Here is a 19,467-nt window from a genome sequence, read left to right as displayed (position 1 = left end):
CCCCCTCCACCCTACACACTCACCGTCCCCCACACACCCCATCCCCCCCACATCCCTTTCCACTCACACACATACTCCTTCCCCCTCCCCTCTCCACACACACCTCCCCACACACCCCTCCCCCGCAACCTTCTGCGCACACACCCCTCCCCCGCAACCTTCTGCGCACACACCCCTCCCCCGCAACCTTCTGCGCACACACCCCTCCCTGCCCCCCCACCTCTCGCACACACCCCTCCCCCGCAACCTTCCGCGCACACACCCCTCCCCGCCCACCCACCTCTCGCACACACCCCTCCCCCGCAACCTTTCCGCGCACACACCCCTCCCCGCCCGCCTACCTCTCGCACACACGCGTGATTCCTGCTGCTCCTTTTTGTTAAATGCAGGGGGTTTTCTCTGCCCTGTGTCTATGTAGGTGACTGACTGGTCGGCCATGATGAGGGGGGCTGGCTCAGCGGCTGTAATGACCAGCCGGCCCCCTCCGCACACAGCAATAGCCACATGCCGATATAGGAGACCTCTCCTGCGCTCAGTCCAGGGCTTGGGCCGTGGTCACGGTTGCGTGTTACTCGCACGAGGATGGAGTTGCATCCCCCGGCCGCTCTCTGGCCGGAGCGTGCAGAGTCGTGTGATTCTGTGCAGCTGCACGCTCCTATCTGGAGAGCGGCCATACTGGGTGATGCGATGCCATGCTCGCGCGAGGCCGTATCTGGAGACCTTATTTTTGCCCCCCCTTTTTGTTGGTGAATTCTGTAGGTTAATAATGGGGGCACAGTCACAGGGACGGCCATTCTGAATCCCGGGACGCTGATCAGGACGAGGCGTTGTAGGGATGAATCTCTTCACTGTATATTTTTCAGTGTTGCCTTCTGGATTTGGGGGTCCAGGGACAGCGGGGCGCCTGTCTCTAACACCTGGCTGTGGGTGTCCCGGAGCAGTGGGCATCCATCCCTAGTGCATGGCTGTAGGGGTCCCGGGGCAGTGGGCATCCATCCCTAGCGCATGGCTGTAGGGGTCCCGGGGCAGTGGTCATCCGTCCCTAGCGCATGGCTGTGGGGGTCCCGGGGCAGTGGGCATCCGTCCCTAGTGCATGGCTGTGAGGGTTCTGGGGCAGTGGGCATCAGTCCCTAGTGCCTGATTGTGGTGGTCCGGAGGCAGCGTGGTGCCTGTCCCCAGTGCCTGGCTGCGGGGGTCCAGTGGGCACCCATCTCTATCGCTTGGCTGCAAGGGTCCTGGGGGCAATGGTCGTCCGTTTCTGTCGCCTGGCTTTAGGGGTCCCCGGGGCAGTGGGCATCCGTTCCTGTCGCCTGGCTTTAGGGGTCCCCGGGGCAGTGGGCATCCGTCCCTAGTGCATGGCTGTGGGGGTCCGGGGCAGTGGTCATCCGTCCCTAGTGCATGGCTGTGGGGGTCCCCGGGGCAGTGGGCACCCATCTCTATCGCCTAGCTGTGGGGGTCCACTATTGCAGCGCTCGTCCTCACTTTTCCCTTCATGTCGCAGGTGGATCAGTTGGAGGCAGCAAAGAAGGAGCAGTCTGACCAGGTAACGGGTATAGCCGCCTCTCGCCTCCAGCTCCTAAAACGGTGACGGTGCATGCCGCTAACACCCCCCGCTCTGCGCCATCTCTGGGCTCTCGCTCCGCACCGGGTTTTCCTTGCGAACTGTTTGCCCCCCGGGCCGCAGCAGAACACGGGACCTGAACGCGCCGCTTCCGATCTTGTAGTTGAATAAATTCTGTGGAGAGAAAAAAAAATCCAATGAACAATCTCAGGTCAGAAAACTTCCGTATCTTCAGCATCTTCTGCTTCCGGGCCGCGATCTCCTCCCCGTGATTCCCTGTAATTGTAGGCTGGCCGGTGCGGCTGCCCGGCATCTAGTACATGTGTATGTACACTGCCTGCGGATGATTCCTCCATGTAATCGTGACCCTGCACCACCGCTCACAAGTCCCCATCAGAGGAAAGTCTGATCCCCCTCCCCCACCCTCGGGCCCCCCCCTTGTGTGGACCTGATCAGTATCATTACATGGGGCAGAGAATCTTGCACGAACCTGCAAACAGTTTCCAATGAAGACGGCAGCATGGCCCCCGCATTGGGGAGGGGGAGACGGCAGTGCATGCTGGGAGCGGGCGCAGTGCATGCTGGGAGTGGGCGCAGGGCCGCTGCTACACCCTGCATTAATCTCATGGCTGCGGACACGGTGCGTTTTGGTCAGCTCAGGATCCCGGCACGGTAACCACACAGTATGGGTCAGCGCAGGGGTCCGCAGCCCGGGGGTCTCCAGCTGTGGTGGTAGTTCCCTGCGCATGATGGAGATTGCAGTTATACCACCAGAGTGATGATCCGGGTATGCTGCTGGGGGTGATAGTTCTGCAACAGCTGGATATCCCCAAGGCAAAGACCACTACGATAGCAGCTGGGGGCGGCGTGTTGGATCAGTGCATGCTGGGGGTTGTAGTTCTGCGGACCACAGGTAGGTACCCCTAGATCTGTTGCTGACATGAGTGCATCCGAGCCTCCGCCGCCATGTTGTGATTGATTTCCTTTTCTTGGGTCCGGTCACTGATGTCGTCCTCTCTATTTTCGTTTTTGCAGGTGCACGAGGTGAAGAAACAGCTGCAGCCGCAGCTGGAGAAGGGGGCTCGGGCTGCAGACCACTACAAGACACAGGTCGGTCCTCAACCTATACGGGGGTCTCTTCAGAGGAGGCATTGTATGTGTAGGGGGGGTCCTACCAACTCCAGGGTGTCTGAGAGATGATTATAGTTTTGTGTCCCCCAACCGGGTCCCGCTCTCTGGCAGATGCCCCAACCCCCCTCCCCCCAAGAGGACCCGCTCCCTGGCAGATAACCCCCCCCCCCCCCCCCGCCGGGTCCCCGCTCCCTGTCAGATGCCCCCCCTCACCTCGCTCTCTGGCCAGTTTACCTTACCCCGTTATCTCACACAGCAAATGAAGGTTAGACCTCTCCAGGGGTCTCTGCTCCATCGCCTTTCACCCTCATCTGTTCCTTCCTCTCCAGATGGAGAAAGCGAAGGTTCACAATGATGTGAAGAAGCAGCAGAACCAGCAGCTGAGCGAAGATCTGCAGAGTGTGACCCGGGAGCAGGAGAAGCTGCGCAATAAGAACGCCGAGCTGACGGCCGTGTCCAAGCGGCTGAACAAGGAGCTGCAGCGGTCAGTGCAGCAAAATAAGGAGGCCGAGAAGACCTGCAAGGCCCCTGAGCAGCCAAGTGCGGAGCCTGGAGACTCAGGTGAGGCTCCCGCCGCGGTGTTCCGCTCTGTATGTGATGTTACAGCTCTGTGCTGCGCGATGGCTCAGACTCGTGATGTTTTCAGGCCGTGCATGCTGGGTCCATGTGAAATGTTGTGCATAGTGCGTGCAGCCATCGGATGGGCATCTGGCGGGGGCGGCCATCGGATGGGCATCTGGCGGGGGCGGCCATCGGATGGGCATCTGGCGGGGGCGGCCATCGGATGGGCATCTGGCGGGGGCGGCCATCGGATGGGCATCTGGCGGGGGCGGCCATCGGATGGGCATCTGGCGGGGGCGGCCATCGGATGGGCATCTGGCGGGGGCGGCCATCGGATGGGCATCTGGCGGGGGCAGCGCGCTCGTGTGAACGCGGCCATTAGTCTTGTTGTTCGGCCGCTGCTCTCTACTTTGATCCGTGTCACACGGAGTTTCCATCGATGGCGTCTTCTTCCCGCAGGTGGAGCACGCTGATCATCAGCTCAGAGAGCTGGGCAAGACCCACGTTTCCACCACTCATGCCACGAAGAGCCAGGAGACCATGGGCCCACCACGTGTCACCCAGAGCCACACTGATGTCAGTATCGACAGCCTGGATATGAGCGACGAGGACGAGGAGCCCCCTGAACTTCACCAGGTGCGTGTGACCCCATAGCCGGCCGCACGCTGTATGAGGAGCCACCACACGCGGATGTCACTGTCCTCTCTACATTCATGTCTCCTCGTTCCCTTTGTAGAAAGAACGGACAATCTCCGCCCCCATCTACATCCACGGCCAAGTCCAGCAGCCCCCGGGCCCTGGCGTCCAACCGGCTGCCCAGGAAGGTGAAGTCGCTGGAGAGCTGAACTTCACCCCCATCTCCATCCGCCTAAGGTCCAAGCTGGACAGCAGTGGCAGGTCCATCGGGGACCTGTCACTGGACTCCTCCAAGAAAACCCGCTCCGCCCTGAGGAGGACCACCCAGGTGATCAACATCACAAAGACTAAGGTGAGCGACGTCTGGAGCTGTGCCCGGGGGGCCGCACATGGGACACGGGGACATGGCATACTCAGGGACAGCATAAGGGAGTCTGCAAGGGACTGTACAAATGGGAATGCTGGTGGTAGTAGTCCTCCTGTGCTGGCGGGAGGCATTTTGTGCCATGTCTCTGGCTGTCACCTTGTTAAATCTTACCACACAGAAAATCGAGGAAGAAGCGGAGCCCGAACCAGAAGGCGCCAACACATCGTTTACAGCCTCCGCTCTGCGCCCTCACATCCGAACCTGCACCAGCCGCAGAACAGCCACCGCGGAGGTGGGAAACTGGCCGGCTCCGCTCCCGCCCTCACCAGCCTGCCCTCGCTGGAGTCACTGCTGAAAACCGAGCACCGGTCATCTGATGACAGCCTGGAAAAACTCAAAGCTGATGAGCCTGCCCGGATACCGGCCCACCACCAGCAGCTCTGCCTGCCGCTCCCAGGCAGGAGGTGAGTGCAGCCGCTCCGTACAGCAAGAGTACGGGCACGGGCAGGATGGAATCAAAGCGCCCATGACTGGCACCTGGGGGGGGCCAAGCGCCTGTGACTGGTGCTGGGGGGGGGGGAACGAGTGCCTGTGACTGACGCCGGGGGTGGGGGCGGCAAGCGCCTGTGACTGGCGCTGAGGGAGGGGCCAAGCGACTGGGGGGGGGTGTAAGTGACTGGCGCCTGGGGGGGGGGCAGGTGACCTGGGGGGGGGCAAGCACCTGCGACTGGCACTGGGGGGTGGCCAAGCGTTTGCGACTGGCGCTGGGAGGGCCGAGGGCCTGTGACTGAGGGAGACTATATAAGCGTCCAGGACTGTAGGGAAATGAATGAGAACTGATTGCTGCCTGGGGAGGGATCTGGAGACCCCTTTAATACTCGGCGTGGCTCTCCGGATGTGGTGTTTTTGCTGATGTCTCTCCTGTTATGTGCCCTCAGGTCGGAGCAGCTATCTGTCCCCCTGCCATGAGGAGTCCGAACCCCAGGAGAACTGGACCCGGATAGCCGAACTGCAGAAGCGGAACCAGGCCTGCCCTCCACACCTGAAGAGCAGCTACCCCGTGGAGTCCTGGGTAGGTGTCACCTGGGTGGTGGCCTCTTCGGGGTCACTCACATGTGGGGGGCCGCCAGGTGGCCAGTGACGCAGTCTCCTATGGGTACTTTCACACTTGCGTTAATTACCTTCTGGCGCAATCCGCCCTTTTGGAAAACAGCGGCATCTGTTAACTGATTCCGCTGTTTCCCATAGACTTGTATGGATGACGGATTGTGACAGAAGTACCTGCGTTGCTTCCGCTGGCCGACGCTGCGTTGCTTCGCTGGCCGACGCTGCGTTTCTTCTCTTCTTCTTCTTTCTTCCTTTCTTTCTCTTCTTTCTTCTTTCTTCTTCTTTCTTCTTTCTTCTTTTCTTCTTCTCCCTTCTCCCTTCTCCCTTCTCCCTTCTCCCTTCTCCCTTCTCCCTTCTCCCTTCTCCTTCTTCCCTTCTCCCTTCTCCCTTCTCCCTTCTCCCCTTCTCCCTTCTCCCTTCTCCCTTCTCCCTTCTCCTTCTCCCTTCTCCCTTCTCCCTTCTCCTTCTCCCTTCTCCCTTCTCCCTTCTCCCTTCTCCCTTCTCCCTTCTCCCTTCTCCCTTCTCCCTTCTCCTTCTCCCTTCTCCTTCTCCCTTCTCCCTTCTCCCTTCTCCCTTCTCCCTTCTCCCTCTCCCTTCTCCCTTCTCCCTTCTCCCACTTTATTTTGTCTCTCGGTGGCCGAACGATCAGCTTGGGAGAGCCCTCAGCTGATTGCCCGGCAGCCGGCATGGGAGAGAGCTCAGCTGATCGTTCACAATAGTCTGCCGCCGATAAAACTGTAAAGAGAAAAAAAAAAATCTTTCCGTTGTTTTGTACCATCCGTTGCCTCCGCCACACAACGCAATGCAACGGATGCCGTTCAATGCAAGTGTGAATCTAGCCTAACCCAGAGCTGGTTGTGTATCACAGCAGACGCTCCCTGAACCCACTATCACTGATGACGAGCTGACGACCGGTGACCCAAAGGAGACGCTGCGCCAAGCCACACTGCTGCCCTCCCAGATCCAGGAGTCGGTGGGCAGCACGCGGAGTATGACGCTGGCATCCACCGGGATGGAGCACTCGTGGGCAGGAAGCAGCATCACCCCGCAGCAGCAGAGGAAGCGGGTGTCCGAGGAGCCTCACGACACTCCGGAGGTGACGGGCGCGGCAGGGGCACTTCTGACGTCCAGGGTGATTTTTCCACTGCTCTTTGTAATTTAGATCAAAATGTCACCCCAATTCTGTTTCATTTCCTCATTAGTCTAAGAAATCTGCGAGCTGCTTCCCCCGACAGATGACCCCCAAAAAAAAACCAGAGACGCGAAGATCCCCTGCTGCAGAAAGCCGGGTCGGCAGTAGCCAGCAGCAGGTGAGACACAGCCGGTGCACAACACACTGGATCCTGGCCCTGCGGCCGGTACACGACACACTGGATTCCTGGCCCTGCGGCCGGTACACGACACACTGGATCCTGGCCCTGCGGCCGGTACACGACACACTGGATCCTGGCCCTGCGGCCGGTACACGACACACTGGATCCTGGCCCTGCGGCCGGTACACGACACACTGGATCCTGGCCCTGCGGCCGGTACACGACACACTGGATCCTGGCCCTGCGGCCGGTACACGACACACTGGATCCTGGCCCTGCGGCCGGTACACGACACACTGGATCCTGGCCCTGCGGCCGGTACACGACACACTGGATCCTGGCCCTGCGGCCGGTACACGACACACTGGATCCTGGCCCTGCGGCCGGTACACGACACACTGGATCCTGGCCCTGCGGCCGGTACACGACACACTGGATCCTGGCCCTGCGGCCGGTACACGACACACTGGATCCTGGCCCCGCGGCCGGTACACGACACACTGGATCCTGGCCCCGCGGCCGGTACACGACACACTGGATCCTGGCCCTGCGGCCGGTACACGACACACTGGATCCTGGCCCTGCGGCCGGTACACGACACACTGGATCCTGGCCCTGCGGCCGGTACACGACACACTGGATCCTGGCCCCGCGGCCGGTACACGACACACTGGATCCTGGCCCTGCGGCCGGTACACGACACACTGGATCCTGGCCCTGCGGCCGGTACACGACACACTGGATCCTGGCCCCGCGGCCGGTACACGACACACTGGATCCTAGCCCCACGGCCAGTGCATGGCAGACACAGGGTCCTAGGGGCAGCCTGAGACGCCTGAGCTCTGGCCGGGCCCCGTGGCTATTCCTCTGGCCGGGCCCCGCGGCCATTCCTCTGCACGCATGGTTTGCCTTTCTCATGGTTTCCTTTCCCCTCCTCCATCAGTCACAGCTCAGCCGTCATCAGACCTTGGCCTACAGCATTGTCAATACCCCTAAGAAGCTGGGGAGCAGCCTGCTGAAGAGGGGTCTAAACAAAAAGTCCACCCCCAAGTCTACACCACAGGGGCGAGGATGCACCAGCAAATCACCGCACCTCGCCATCCGCAAGTCTCCCAACAGAAAGTCTCCGCGAGGAGCCGGGAAGTCGCCAAAGAATAGAAAGGTCAGTGCTGACAGTGCGACCCCATCACTGCCGAGGACCGGCAGAACACGCAGAGAGTGCTTTACATATTAGTATAGAGCCGATGGGGACATAACTGATAGCTTCACCTCCCTGCATAACACAATAATCTGCCTGCCTGCAGCAACCACTAGGGGGAGCTCCGGAACATTCTGTTGTGTTCACTGGATATGTGGTTTATAAGGAGCTCCCCCTAGTGGTGGCTGCAGACAGGATCTTATCATGTATCTCTGTATACAGGGAGCTCCCCCTAGTGGTGGCTGCAGACAGGATCTTATCATGTATCTCTGTATACAGGGAGCTCCCCCTAGTGGTGGCTGCAGACAGGATCTTATCATGTATCTCTGTATACAGGGAGCTCCCCCTAGTGGTGGCTGCAGACAGGATCTTATCATGTATCTCTGTATACAGGGAGCTCTCCCTAGTGGTGGCTGCAGACAGGATCTTATCATGCATCTCTGTATACAGGGAGCTCCCCCTAGTGGTGGCTGCAGACAGGATCTTATCATGTATCTCTGTATACAGGGAGCTCCCCCTAGTGGTGGCTGCAGACAGGATCTTATCATGTATCTCTGTATACAGGGAGCTCCCCCTAGTGGTGGCTGCTGACAGGATCTTATCATGTATCTCTGTATACAGGGAGCTCCCCCTAGTGGTGGCTGCAGACAGCATCTTATCATGTATCTCTGTATACAGGGAGCTCCCCCTAGTGGTGTCTGCAGACAGGATCTTATGTATCTCTGTATACAGGGAGCTCCCCCTCGTGGTGGCTGCAGACAGGATCTTCTCATGTATCTCTGTATATCTTGGCGGGTGTTAAGCGTATCTGTCGTATACAGATATAATCCCGTGTATATTTACCGCTCTGTATTGGTCGGCTCTCGCACTTTTCTTGCCTTTTTTGGGGTGTAATAGTTGTGGGTTTTCTCCCCTGCAGGTGGATTAGGATCTTCATTTACAGGTAACGGTGGCGGGTGAGGCCGCTGCACTAGGTGGGTGTACGTGGTTTGGGGGTCACTGCTTCAGCCCCTCTATATAGGTGCACCCCCGTAGTATTACCCTGCCGGTCTCCATGGGGGAGGGGGGTGAGTCTGGTATTTCTGGGATGTTTTCTCACATGTTTGGTGAGGGTCAGACGTGGTGATGCCGGGTTACCCCTCTCCTGTCCTCTCTTCTGTCTCTGTCCTCTCTTCTGTCTCTGTCCTCTCTTCTGTCTCTGTCCTCTCTTCTGTCTCTGTCCTCTCTTCTGTCTCTTCTGTCTCTTCGTCTCTTCGTCTCTTCGTCTCTTCGTCTCTTCGTCTCTCTGTCTCTCTGTCTCTCTGTCTCTCTGTCTCTCTGTCTCTCTGTCTCTCTGTCTCTCTGTCTCTCTGTCTCTCTGTCTCTCTGTCTCTCTGTCTCTCTGTCTCTCTGTCTCTCTGTCTCTCTGTCTCTCTGTCTCTCTGTCTCTCTGTCTCTCTGTCTCTCTGTCTCTCCCCTCCCCTCCCCTCCCCTCCCCTCCCCTCCCCTCCCCTCCCGTCCCGTCCCGTCCCCTCCCGTCCCGTCCCGTCCCTCCCCTCCCCTCCCCTCCCCTCCCCTCTTCTCTCGTCTCGTCTCGTCTCTCCCCTCCCCTCTTCTCTCGTCTCGTCCCTCCCCTCCCCTCCCCTCTTCTCTCGTCTCGTCCCTCCCCTCCCCTCCCCTCCCCTCTTCTCTCGTCTCGTCCCTCCCCTCCCCTCCCCTCTTCTCTCGTCTCGCCCCTCCCCTCTCCCCTCCCCTCCCCTCCCCTCTTCTCTCGTCTCGCTCCTCCCCTCCCCTCCCCTCTTCTCTCGTCTCGCCCCTCCCCTCCCGTCCCGTCTCGTCTCGTCTCTCCCCTCCCCTCCCCTCCCCTCTTCTCTCGTCTCGCCCCTCCCCTCCCCTCCCGTCTCGTCTCGTCCCTCCCCTCCCCTCCCGTCTCGTCTCGTCCCTCCCCTCCCGTCTCGTCTCTCCCCTCCCCTCTTCTCTCGTCTCGTCCCTCCCCTCCCCTCCCCTCTTCTCTCGTCTCGTCCCTCCCCTCCCCTCCCCTCCCCTCCCCTCTTCTCTCGTCTCGTCCCTCCCCTCCCCTCCCCTCCCCTCCCCTCTTCTCTCGTCTCGTCCCTCCCCTCCCCTCCCCTCCCCTCTTCTCTCGTCTCGTCCCTCCCCTCCCCTCCCCTCCCCTCTTCTCTCGTCTCGTCCCTCCCCTCCCCTCCCCTCCCCTCTTCTCTCGTCTCGTCCCTCCCCTCCCCTCCCCTCCCCTCTTCTCTCGTCTCGTCCCTCCCCTCCCCTCCCCTCTTCTCTCGTCTCGCCCCTCCCCTCTCCCCTCCCCTCCCCTCCCCTCCCCTCTTCTCTCGTCTCGCTCCTCCCCTCCCCTCCCCTCCCCTCTTCTCTCGTCTCGCCCCTCCCCTCCCCTCCCCTCCCGTCTCGTCTCGTCCTCTCTCCCCCCCCTCCCCACCCCCTCCCTCTCTCCTCCCCTCCGTCCCTCCTCGGCTCGTCCCCCCCTCCCGTCCCGCCTCCCCCCCTCTCTCTCGTCTCCCCCTCCCCCTCCCCCTCCCCTCTTCTCCTCGTCCTCGTCCCCTCCCCCCCCTCCCCCCTCCCCTCCTCGGTCTCGTCCCCCCCTCCCACCCCTCTCTCGTCTCGTCTCTCCCCTCCCCTCCCCTCCCCTCTTCTCTCGTCTCGTCTCTCCCCTCCCCTCTTCTCTCGTCTCGTCCCTCCCCTCCCCTCCCCTCCCCTCTTCTCTCGTCTCGCCCCTCCCCTCTCCCCTCCCCTCCCCTCCCCTCTTCTCTCGTCTCGTCCCTCCCCTCCCCTCCCCTCCCCTCTTCTCTCGTCTCGCCCCTCCCCTCTCCCCTCCCCTCCCCTCCCCTCTTCTCTCGTCTCGCTCCTCCCCTCCCCTCCCCTCTTCTCTCGTCTCGCCCCTCCCCTCCCCTCCCCTCCCGTCTCGTCTCGTCTCTCCCCTCCCCTCCCCTCCCCTCTTCTCTCGTCTCGTCCCTCCCCTCCCCTCCCGTCTCGTCTCGTCCCTCCCCTCCCGTCTCGTCTCTCCCCTCCCCTCCCCTCCCCTCTTCTCTCGTCTCGTCTCTCCCCTCCCCTCTTCTCTCGTCTCGTCCCTCCCCTCCCCTCCCCTCTTCTCTCGTCTCGCCCCTCCCCTCTCCCCTCCCCTCCCCTCCCCTCTTCTCTCGTCTCGTCCCTCCCCTCCCCTCCCCTCCCCTCTTCTCTCGTCTCGTCCCTCCCCTCCCCTCCCCTCCCCTCCCCTCTTCTCTCGTCTCGTCCCTCCCCTCCCCTCCCCTCCCCTCTCGTCTCGTCTCTCCCCTCCCCTCCCCTCCCCTCTTCTCTCGTCTCGCCCCTCCCCTCTCCCCTCCCCTCCCCTCCCCTCTTCTCTCGTCTCGCTCCTCCCCTCCCCTCCCCTCCCCTCTTCTCTCGTCTCGCCCCTCCCCTCCCCTCCCGTCCCGTCTCGTCTCGTCTCTCCCCTCCCCTCCCCTCCCGTCTCGTCTCGTCCCTCCCCTCCCCTCCCCTCCCCTCTTCTCTCGTCTCGTCCCTCCCCTCCCGTCTCGTCTCGTCCCTCCCCTCCCCTCCCCTCTTCTCTCGTCTCGTCTCTCCCCTCCCCTCTTCTCTCGTCTCGTCTCTCCCCTCGGCGCAGTCACAATTTTCACCATTTTTTTTATTTATTTTCTTTTTTAGTTTTTTGAGAAGAAGTGATGGGAAACTCGCCACAGCCGCCATCTCTGGGGGTGACAGGGTCCGATCACCGCACGCTCTCTGCTTCGTGGCCACGGACCCCCGCCGTCTGCTCCATCAGTGGGGGCCGCCGGCCTGGATCCGGGCCTGTTGGGGGAGGGGTGTGCTCCGGCCGTGGTGGCCTGTAATCCGCGCTTGCGTCCCGTGCTCTTGCCTCCGGTGTGCGGCTCCTTTTCTTGTCGGATGCAAGTAACACTTGTAGTGCCTTATTGCTGTGGCTTCTGTAATTTAGCTTTTTTTTTCTATTTATTAAAAATGTTTGTGCCCCTCGGGCTCCCCTCCCAATATCTGCACATCCCTTTAATTCTCCCGGACGAAGCGGTCTACTTTAACATCGCGAAACGCGCGTCGGAGGCTCTCAGGCAGTAAGACACATCAGTGGGGCTACTACCTTATGGGTGAGACTTTGACTAACTTTGCCTTAATCGGCAGTAGCGTTCTTACATGCTGCCTAATGTATGGCTGGGACCTAGGGCAATACAATGGATATAATAAGCCAACATGTGCAATAGCCCTGTTCCCTTCATTGACTGCCCCTTATTTATATCTATTTATTGAATTGTAGTGTTATATATGGTACTCCCCATATACCCCCTAAATGTATACTGATGTGTCTGCCGCTTGTGGGATTAAGATAGGGTTGGTTCTCCATTCCCTATCCCTTCCCCTTTTTTTTTTTTCCTTGAACATCCACAGCACCTTGTTTTTTTTTTTTTTTTAAATCAGGTTCATTTTTATTTAACATCAAAATTATACAACACATAAAATAATTCCCTCCATAGAAATATCACAGAAAGGGAAAAAACCTTTAGTCAATAAGAAAAACCACACAAATAACATAATAAACAATGCACCCGCAGTCTACGTCTCATTTCAATATGGGTCTCAAAGTGCATATTATTTCCCAATATATTCTCCATAGTATAGCTTACCCAGCATCATTATGACATTATATATATATATATACACATATACATGCACGCACACACATACATATACATGCACACACATATACATGCACACACATATACATGCACACACCTTCCAGCAGTACGCATATCACCCTATTTGAAGAAATTTGTTAACCGGTCAGAAGGAGAAGGACCTGGTCGCTCGCACTGTCCTGCAGTAACGCCGAGGAGGGAAGGCCTGGGGTATCCAACCATGCCCCCCAGATCTTATAGAACTTTTTCAATGCATTTCTTTTAAGGTATACTCCTCTCTCCAGTCGAAGTATAGCGTTTACTCTTTCCCTAAAATCCCCGATGACCGGAGGCGCTGGGTCCAACCAGTGGTAGGCCAACAGTTTCCTAGCCTGGTACAAGAGACGTGTAATACCGACCATTACCGGCGAACTCAAGTCCACCCCCCCTTCCAGTAGACCCAGGATACATATAATAGGTCTTGGCTGTAGACGGATATTGAAAACTTGTCTAACCAAATCTAGTACTGCCCTCCAGTAATCTTCAATGTTCCCACAGGACCACATCATATGCATCAGATTCGCACCTTCCTGTCCGCACCTAGGACACAGATCATCCATCCTAACTCCCATCTTATGCAATAGACTAGGTGTCCTATATACTCTATGTAACAGGAATAGCTGTGACAGTCGTTGGCCTTCAGATACAGCAAGGCTTGGAGTCTGAGACAGGACCTCACCCCACTGTTCCTCTGTCATAGGGCCTAGGTCCCTCTCCCACTTCTCTCTAGCCTGCAAAGGGAATTTGTCGAGGTGTCTAGATAACATCACTGTATACAACCTAGAAATAATACCATAGGAGCGATCAGATGTCAACAATTCAGTAAGAGTGTGATTCCGCTCTATCCTAATGTCCATACGACGTGTCTGTGTCTCATAGGCATGACGGAGCTGCAGGTATTGGTAAAAGGAACTGTGCGGTATCCCAAACTCAGCTTGAAGCTGGTCAAATCTTTTAAGTATATTATTCTGAAGAATCTGAGACACCTGATGCACCCCCCTGCTCACCCACATTCTCCAACCCGGGAGTCTCTGCAGCTCCGCCAGTCCACGATTATGCCATAAGGGCCAGTACTCAGTCATTCCTGATATTCCCAGCAACTGCTTCCCTCTATCCCACACCTTGTACATCAATGATAATGTTGGATATAATGTTCCTCCTCTGGGTGAGTATCCTGCATCCAAAAAAGCCACTGGGTGTCCCCATTCTGCAAGGCCCCTCACCAATTTGCCCCCAGCGTCATATGCCTCATCCTTTCCCCACCCCCTGAAGTGCTGCATCTGTGCCGCAACATAATAAACCCACGGGTTGGGGACTGCCAGACCCCCATCCTCCTTCCCTCTCTGCAGGGTCTCAAGGCGGATTCTAGCCTGCTGCTTTTGCCACAAGAGTTCCCGAAACAAAGTGTTGATTTTACGGAAAAATTTCCAGTGGATCCATATTGGGGCGTACAGCACCTTGTTTTTAATTGTGTTTTTCTATATATAATTATCTATATTTAATATAATAACTAATAAAATAATCATTTCTGCGCTCTATTGGGAGACCCAGACGATTGGGGTATAGCTACTGCCCTCTGGAGGTCACACAAAGCACTACATCAAAAGTGCAAGGCCCCTCCCTCTCTGGCTATACCCCCCCCGTGGTATCACGGGTTCTCCAGTTTTAGCTTTGTGTGCGAAGGAGGTCAGACATCCATGCATAGCTCCACAGTTTTTAGTCAGCAGTAGCTGCTGACTATTTCGGATGGAAGAAAAGAGGACACATTTAGTGTCCCCAGCATGCTCCCTTCTCACCCCTGGATGGTGTTGTAAGGTTGAGGTACCTATTGCTGGTACGGAGGCTGGAGCCCACATGCTGCTTTCCTTCCACATCCCCCTGAGGGGCTCTGTGGAAGTGGGATCCTGCCGGCCTCAAAGCTCTGACGCCGGGCTCCATCCACAGACCCATTTGAACCTGTTGGATACGGAGCTGGAGTACCGTTCAGGGACATGGCCCTGCACCATTACAGGTACTCTGTGTCCCCGTACACACAGGCACAGCACACTCCAGACTGGCTGGGTGTGCTAGTGCGCCGGGGACAGTAAAGGGTTACAGTCACTGCAGCTTTGCTGAGTGACTTTGTGTTTTGGGAACTACCGCGCCGGACGCTCCGGGAGCGGCGGCGCGGCTGGGACTTGTAGTTCGCCGGGGACTGGGCGCCGACCGCGCTTTTACGGCGGCGGCGCTTATAAATCCAGTCCCCGGCTTCTGCGGCCTAGTGCCGCTTCGTTCCCGCCCCCTCCCTGTCACTCAGGGAAGGGGACAGGCGCTGAGCAATCAGCAGCGCCGAGGGCTGGAGCCTTTTTACATGCTCCAGCCCTCTCACTGCAACACTGTCGGGCGCCGGATTCCCGCTCTGCCTTGGGGGCACGCCCACGGCCCGCCCCTCCTCACAGGAGCTGGGGAAGAAGCCGGCAGCCATTACTGAAGTCGGACTTTCGACCAGGCAGGACGGTGGCGATCATACACCCGCTTATAGGCGGGCGGTAAGCGGCACACATAGTGCTGACCAAGATAACTGCAGTGTGTACATGTGTTGTTTTTAACTGCACAGGTCGCTATATGCCCGCTTGGGGAGCGACACATTAGCAGCAGGAAAGCAGGTGTGCTAAGGCACAGGCTTTCTAGGCTGCTTGTATGCACGACTGAGGTGTTCATTTGTGTTTATGTGTTATACATTGCACTGTACAGTCGCTAGTCTTAGCTATATTCTCCTGGAATGCCTAGACTACAGCAGCAGAAAACCAAGGGTGCTGGGGCACAGGTTTTTTTCTATGCTGCTTGTATTGCATGGGCTGCAGTGTGCATTTGTACTTGTGCTTGTATGCTATACATTGCACTGTATGGTCACTCTTCTGGGCTATGTTCCCATAGATGACTAGTCTATAGCAGCAGAAGAGCTGGGGTGCCAGGGCACAGGCTTCTATGCTGCTTGTATTGCATGTGCTGCAGTGTGCATTTCTACTTGTGCTTGTATGCTATACATTGCACTGTAGGGTCACTCTTGGCTATATTCCCCTAGATGACTAGTATACAGCAGCAGAAGAGCAGGGGTGCCAGGGCACAGGCTTCTATGCTGCTTGTATTGCTTGTGCTGCAGTGGTCATTTGTACTTTATGCCTGTATGCTATACATTGCACTGTACGGTCACCAATCTTGGCTATATAATTCTAGATAGCTAGTCGGCAGCGGCAAAAAAGCAACACAGATTTTCAGTGCTGTTTTTACTACATGGGATGCTGTTCATGACACCGTCCCATTGTGTGCATGCTCCCCTGTAGCACGTCGTCTGCCGGGGTCTCTAGCACTTCGTCTGCCGGGGTCTCTACTAGTTGTGACCAAAGAAACCATCTGTCAACCCTGTCCATGGACAGGGACGGAGTAGTCATAATATAGAGACTTGCAGTCCAGACAGGCCATGGGCAATCTACTTGACCAAAAGGCAGCTCTTCAGGGCCTTGATACTGACATAGCTATCGATCCGGATACACCGGGTGGTAACGCCATACGGTATGATCCTATACCGTCCATCAATGGAAGGTTGGATCTTTCTCCCTCAGCTCCCCCAGTGGAGATAGGAGACGAACAGGAGAAGTCCCTTTTCAGTATCTCACACAGATATTGAGTATTTTTCTGGCCACGCTGACTTCAGAGAAGCAGTCCAGGAACTCCACGCTTACCAGATAAGCGTCTTCTCCAAACGTTGTTAGGATACACGTTATCCCTTTTCCCCTGACGCGGTCAGCGCTGGACCCAGGGTCCAAAGGTGGATTCTCCAATCTCCAGGCTTGCGTCTAGTGACATAGTTGCACTGGAGATGGGGCTTCACTTAAAGATGCCAGTCACAGACAGATGGACTCTGGTTGAAATCTGTCTAGGAAGCTATCGGCGTGTCGGTTGCTCCGGCATCCACAGCCGTATAGGCAACCTAACCTTTTCAGCTGTTCTTCCGCAGCTGGCCTTGAGCACAGGGACATCTGTACCGCAGAGGCGTCCGTAACCCGCAATGTCTGCACTGCGACTTACCCTGTTAATACTGTCCTAAAAGTACAGTCGAGGTTTCGGTCCTTCCCAAGCTCCGGTAGGTCCCAATTGTCCTCGGGCAAAAGGGCTACTAAACCTCAGACGGGCTCAGATTCCGGCCGGGCTCAATCACGCCCAAGGAAGGCAGTCGGAGGAACCGCTACCAAGGCGGTCTCCTCAGGACTCTCAGCGCTCTCTCTCTCTCTCTCTCTCCCCGCATCCGCGGTTGATGGCAGAACCCCCGCCTTTGGCGACATTTAGCTGCCACAGGTCACAGACCGGTGGGTGACGGACATTGTGCTCACGTGCACAGGACAGTGTTCTATTCTCGTCCTCCGACTCCATTTCCCTGCTGCAGGCGGTGGATGCTCTAAGAGCAGAAGGAGTGGTGATCCCTGTCCCCCCTCAGGAACGAGGGCGAGGGTTTGTACTCCAATCTCTTTGTGGTTCCAAAAAAGGACGGGTCCTTCCGTCCCGTTCTGGGCCTGACACTGCTCAACGAGCATGCGAACTCCAGGCGGTTCCGGATGGGATCCCTCCGATCCGTCATTACCTCAATGTCTCGAGGAGACTTCCTTGCCTCAACAGACATCAAAGATGCCTATCTCCACGTGCCAATTGCTACGGAGCACCAACGTTTTCTACGTTTTGTGATAGGAGACGAACATCTTCAGTTCGTAGCTCTGCCATTCAGTCTGGCGACAGCCCCACGGGTGTTCACCAAGGTCATGGCAGCAGTGGTAGCAGTCTTGCACTTTCAGGGACACCCGGTGATCCCATACTTGGACGATCTACTCGTCAAAGCACCCTCCCTCGAGGCATGCCAACGCAGCCTGAATGTTACGCTGGAGACTCTCCAGACTTTCGGGTGGTTCATCAATTTGGCAAGGTCAAATCTGTCTCCGACTCAATCAATGGAGTTTCATACTCTATCAGCAATCGTGAAGCTTCCGCTGAACAAGCAGCGTTCACTGCAGACAGAGGTGCAGTCTCTCCTTCAAGGCCAGTCGCACCCCTTAAGGCGCCTCATGCACTTCCTAAGGAAGATGTTGGCAGCCATCGAGGCAGTTCTCTTTGCGCAGTTTCATCTGCGCCAACGGCAATGAGACATTCTCCGCCAATGGGACGGGCAGTCAACCTCCCTGGACAGGGAAGTCTCCCTTTCCCAGACGGCCGAGGACTCTCTGCTATAGTGGCCATAGCCCCCATCCTGGGCACTGGTCACGACAGATACGAGTCGGTCAGGGTGGGGAGCAGTTTGTCTCCGCCACATGGCTCAGGGGACGTGGACTCAGCAGGAGTCCACCCTTCAGATCGATGTTCAAATCGGGGCAGGGTATCTTACCCTATTAGCCTTCCAGAAGTGGCTAGAAAGAGAGCAGATCCGAATCCAGTCGGACATCTCCACAGCGGTGGCATACATCAACCACCAAGAAGGGGCGCGCAGTCAGCAAGCCTTCCAGGAAGTCCGGCGAATCCTCATGTGGGTGGAGGACACAGCATCCACCATATCCGCAGTTCACATCCCGGGCGTAGAAAACTGGGAAGCAGACTTCCTCAGTCGCCAGGGTATGGACGCGGGGGAATGGTCCCTTCACTCGGACGTGTTTCAGGAAATCTGTTGCCGCTGGGGGGTGCCGGACGTCGACCTAATGGCGTCTCGGCACACCAACAAGGTCCCGGCATTTATGGCACGATCGCGCGATCACAGAGCTCTGGCGGCAGACGCCTTAGTGCAAGATTGGTCGCAGTTCCGGCTCACATATGTGTTTCCACCTCTGGCACTCTTGCCCAGAGTACTGCGCAAAAATCAGATCCGATTGCAGCCGCGTCATACTCGTCGCACCAGACTGGCCGAGGAGATCGTGGTACCCGGATCTGTGGCATCTCACGGTCGGCCGACCGTGGTCACTACCAGACTTACTGTCCCAAGGGCCGTTTTCTCCATCGGAATTCTGCGGCCCTGAACCTGACTGGGTGGCTTTTGTGTCCTGGATCCTAGCGTCTTCAGGATTATCACAAGGGGTCGTTGCCACCATGAGACAGGCTAGGAAGCCCACGTCTGCTAAGATATACACAGAACGTGGAAGATTTTTCTTATTCTGGTGCTCTACTCAGGGAGTGTCTCCCTGGCCATTTGCATTGCCTACTTTTCTTTCCTTCCTACAATAGGAGTCAGAAAAGGGCTTGTCGCTCGACTCCCTCAAAGGGCAAGTCTCAGCACTATCCGTGTTTTTTCAGAAGCGTCTAGCACGTCTTTCTAGGGTGTGCACGTTCCCGCAGGGGGTTTGTCATATCGTACCCCCGTACAAGCGGCCGTTAGATCCATGGGATCTGAACAGGGTTCTGGTTGCTCTCCAGAAGCCGCCTTTCGAGCCTCTGAAGGAAGTTTTTTTTTTCTCGCCTGTCACAGAAGGTGGCGTTTCTCGTTGCGATCACATCGCTTCGGCGAGTGTCTGAGCTGGCAGCTCTGTCATCCAAGGCTCCCTTCCTGGTGTTTCACCAGGACAAGGTAGTGCTGCGCCCCATTCCGGAGTTTCTCCCTAAGGTCGTATCCTCGTTTCATCTTAATCAGGATATCTCCTTACCGTCTTTTTGCACTCATCCGGTTCACCGGTATGAGAATGATTGACGTTTGCTAGATCTGGTGAGAGCACTCAGAATCTACATTTCCCGCACGGCGCCCATGCGCCGTGCCGATGCACTTTTTGTCCTTGTCGCTGGTCCGCGCAAGGGGTTGCAGGCTTCTAAAGCCACCCTGGCTCGATGGATCAAAGAACCAATTCTAGAGGCCTACCGTTCTGCGGGGCTTCCGGTTCCTTCAGGGCTAAAAGCCCACTCAA

At 57.3% G+C, this 19,467-nt stretch overlaps 2 protein-coding genes across 2 annotated transcripts in view; both read left to right on the top strand.

Moving 5' to 3' along the window:
* The first annotated feature begins 1,474 nt into the window (after positions 1-1,474).
* LOC142257414 (nuclear mitotic apparatus protein 1-like) lies at positions 1,475-5,322 on the top strand. Its single transcript, XM_075329518.1, is given in 8 exon segments — positions 1,475-1,543; positions 2,597-2,671; positions 3,022-3,213; positions 3,215-3,253; positions 3,713-3,889; positions 3,990-4,241; positions 4,435-4,720; positions 5,195-5,322. Coding segments are annotated over 7 exon segments (963 nt in total). The 5' UTR covers positions 1,475-1,492; the 3' UTR covers positions 4,612-4,720; positions 5,195-5,322.
* Positions 4,633-19,467, top strand: part of LOC142257540 (nuclear mitotic apparatus protein 1-like) — a 33,540-nt gene continuing 18,705 nt past the window's right edge. Inside the window, exons 1-5 of the mRNA XM_075329690.1 lie at positions 4,633-4,720; positions 5,195-5,328; positions 6,232-6,459; positions 6,566-6,673; positions 7,620-7,838. Of these exons, the coding sequence (XP_075185805.1) occupies positions 4,633-4,720; positions 5,195-5,328; positions 6,232-6,459; positions 6,566-6,673; positions 7,620-7,838 (777 nt within the window). The remainder of the gene's footprint in view (positions 4,721-5,194; positions 5,329-6,231; positions 6,460-6,565; positions 6,674-7,619; positions 7,839-19,467) is intronic.

The sequence above is a fragment of the Anomaloglossus baeobatrachus genome, chromosome 12, assembly GCF_048569485.1.
Source record: "Anomaloglossus baeobatrachus isolate aAnoBae1 chromosome 12, aAnoBae1.hap1, whole genome shotgun sequence".
In the NCBI taxonomy this organism is placed as follows: domain Eukaryota; kingdom Metazoa; phylum Chordata; class Amphibia; order Anura; family Aromobatidae; genus Anomaloglossus; species Anomaloglossus baeobatrachus.
The sequence above is the reverse complement of the archived record's forward strand: the minus strand, read 5'-3'. Positions and strand labels throughout refer to the sequence as shown.